The following is a 3,189-nucleotide window of genomic DNA, read 5'->3' as shown; positions in this document are numbered from 1 at the left end:
TGCCAATGACACCTTTTTCCTGCTCAGGAGCTGGGGACTGACTCACCCACTCCTCAGAGCCCACACAGGAGCCCTGGGGGGGAGAGAGGAGGTTCCTGTGAACGGTTGGCATAGCCAAGCCAGGGTGAGGGGGCCGGCTCCGGACCCAGAGCAGGTGGCCCTGCAGCTGTGCTGAGGCTGGCCCTGCCAACCTGCTCACCCACTTGGACAAGCCTAGAGCCCCCGGGCAGCCTGCTGGGACCCAAGGTTAGGCGGCCCATTGGGGAGGCACCTCCTACCGGGGAATGGAGCAATGGAAGTCCTGCCTCAGACAAGCTGGGGCTCTGGGTAAGTCCCTTTCCTCTGGATCTCACTTCCTCCATCTTGGCAAGTGTGCAGGTGGGCCCAGTGACCTGATTCTCCAACTCAAATACCTCTCAACCCGGAGGGGCCTCGGCAGGTTGATCTGCATTATAAAAGCCTCCCCAGCTGCCTCAATGACCTCTTTGAGAAACCCTGGAGTATTTAACTGTATGACAATAGGGAACAGGAAAATGACCGGTGATGGGGGAAAGAATACTTTAAAAGACACCGGAAACACAGTTCAGGTCGGTGAAAGGGACAGTCCAGATGTGGCCTTCCAGCCCCCCCTCCCAGCGCCAGCTGCACAGAGGGTCAGGGGCCACCCCCCCACCCAGGCCCCTCCCCTCAATCCAAAAACACCGCAACTTTACCATCATCTAAAGTATTTGTTTAATAACAACAGAAAAAAAAAAAACAACCCCACAGAACTATTGTAAAACAATATTCTCAGTCGGTGATCATTGTAATATACAATACAAAGCAATAATTTCCTCAGAAATCTGAGAAGCACCAAACGTGACCATTTTTTAAAATGTCTGCTTTTCAAAAAATAGAAACACACGGGGGGGAACTCCCCCAAGTCTCTGGTGGCTGATAGGTGTGGAGGGAAGGTCGGCCTGTCCCGTCAGTCCCCCAGCCCTGGGCTGGATCCACAGGCGCCCAAAGGCCGCTGATCCGTCTTGCTCCTCCCCAGCTGCGGCAGGCGCTCGGGAGGGCCAGAGAGCGCTCGTTCCTCTCGCCCCTGGAGGGCTGGGGTCGGCGGGGTCTGGAGCACGCGCTTCAGCGACACAAGATGCGGTCGTCCGCCGGGACACACGCCGCCTGTGAATCGAAGAGAGAAGAGGTGAGACGGGCGGGCGGGCTGGAGGGGACGAGGCTGCAAGCCGCCCCCTCCCCAGCAGACACGAGAAGGAGCGCTTCTTGCCATGTCCTTGGGAACCCCGACACAGCCAGGGACCCCAAAGGATAGGGTCGGCGGAGGGTCCAGTTCCCCCTCCCTCGCCGGGACTCAGTTTCCCCATCTGTAGGAAGAGAACGATCTGGTGTTCCAAACTCGGACCTCACCTCGGCAGCCAGGGCGCTGATCTCGCCGTTGAGGGTGCTGAGCGGAGCCCGAGCGGGCAGCCCCCGGGCCCCGGGGGTCCCGACTTGAGATTCCGAGTTCAGTTCTAACTCCAGGTCCCAGATGTAGTCGATGACGTGCTGGAGGATCTCCACCCTGCTCACCTTGCGGTTCTGGGGCAGGGTGGGCACCAGCTCCTTGAGGCGCGAGTAGCAGCCGTTCATGTCGTACAGCAGCACGTTGACCTGCTGCTCGTCCAGCAGGGCGGGCAGGCGCGCGCCGGGGCCGCCGGCGCAGCGGGAGATGGCCACGCTCTGCTCCGACAGGCAGCGCACCACCTCGCCCGCCGCCTTGCCGGCCTTGAGCGCGCAGCTGGGGCCCGCGGCGGCCGCGGCGCTGCCACTGGCGACCTTCATGATTCTGGCGTCGGGGTGCGCGAGGAGGCGGGAGCTGGGCGTGCAAGAGGAGAGAGACCTCCGCGCGGCAGAGACGGTTGTAGAAGGCACGCTCCGCACCCCGCAGCCGGGTCATTATAAAGACGCCGCGTCCCCGCCCCGAGGGGCGGGCCCAGACGTTCAAAAGCAGCCAATGAGAGGCCTGGAGGTGTGGCCTCGAGCGCCTCCGGGCCCCGCCTCCCGCTCTACTATTGTACCCTGGAGGGCGTGGAAAGGGGACCCCGAATCTCAGAGAGAGAGTGGGAAGGCACGGGACAGGGTGGCTACCTGGGGACCTCGGGGAGGAGGCAAGGAGGCTAAATCGATATTGCCGATAACAAAGAAACCAAGAATCCGTTTTCCCGGGTTCGTTTTCTCACCTCTCCAGCTCCATTTTACAGATGAGAGAAACTGAGCCCGGATGAAGAAGCGGCTGGCTCTGGGTCGCCCAGAGAGCCGGGGCTTCTGGATCCTGTTGGAAGACGACTTCTGGGACCCTGATCTCGCGAATATTTGGTCCGAAATTAAAGCGGGCCCTCCTTTCACACTCTGAACTGGGTCTCGTCTCTCTTTCCCAATTGCCAGGGAGTGTTAATGTCCTGGGACCAGGGGGACTTACCCAGGCCCCTCGGGGTGGGAGCACTTAATTTGGGAAAGTCTTCCCCTAGGACTGGGGGCTGGGCCTCTGAGACCTGAGCTGGATAGATGGCTTCCAGAGTGGGGCTGCATCTCCTCATTCTACTCTGAATTTGCAGCCCCTTGCAAAAATTCCCTAAATCTGCATCAACTAGTGATTTTTAAATTTTTCTCCCTTTTTTCCGGAGGTTTCCCCTCTAAAAAAGATTTCGGATCAGGTTCTCCCACAGCGCGGCAGCTGCAGAGCTCGAGTCCCCCTCTCCTCCCACCCTCCCCCCGCCGGGCTTCCCGGGCTGGTCTGTGTCAGCGTCTGAACAAGAGGCTCAGACCGTTAGACGCCAGGCCCGTGACGTCACCCATTCATAAAACCTGGACGGGCTGTCAGGCTGGCGCCGCGCGGGCGGTCGCCATGGAGACGGCAAACCCGGCTCCCGGCGCTACTCGGGGCCCCGCCAGTCACCTGCGGACCTCCGGCAGGAGGCCTGGGAATGTGCTCCTCACGGGCGCGGTCGCCGGGCAAGGGTCACCTTACCTCCCCGCCCCACACCTGGAATCTCCCCACCAGGCCCACGGCGTGGGCCGCTTGGGAGGTTTCCTCACCGCCTCCTCCCCATCCAGTTCCCCTTACTGCCTGGGGAAAGGGGCCCGAGTTCCGATTCCAGCTCTGCCGCTGGGTGAATTTAGTTGTGTCTCAAGCCCTCTGAGCCATACTAT

The 3,189-nt window shown here is 60.8% G+C and overlaps 1 protein-coding gene across 1 annotated transcript; it reads right to left on the bottom strand.

Moving 5' to 3' along the window:
* Window positions 1–711: 711 nt before the first annotated feature.
* Window positions 712–2,742, bottom strand: ID1 (inhibitor of DNA binding 1). Its single transcript, XM_081097736.1, has 2 exons — window positions 1,408–2,742; window positions 712–1,164 (listed from the first exon to the last, which is right to left on the bottom strand). Exons 1-2 carry the CDS (start codon window positions 1,819–1,821, stop codon window positions 1,123–1,125), a joined length of 456 nt encoding a protein of 151 aa, XP_080953862.1. The 5' UTR covers window positions 1,822–2,742; the 3' UTR covers window positions 712–1,122.
* Between the last annotated feature and the right edge of the window lie 447 nt (window positions 2,743–3,189).

Source organism: Myotis nattereri, assembly GCF_964212035.1.
Source record: "Myotis nattereri genome assembly, chromosome: 8".
In the NCBI taxonomy this organism is placed as follows: Eukaryota; Metazoa; Chordata; class Mammalia; order Chiroptera; family Vespertilionidae; genus Myotis; species Myotis nattereri.
Note: the sequence above shows the minus strand (reverse complement) of the source record. Positions and strands in the feature narration are given on the sequence as shown.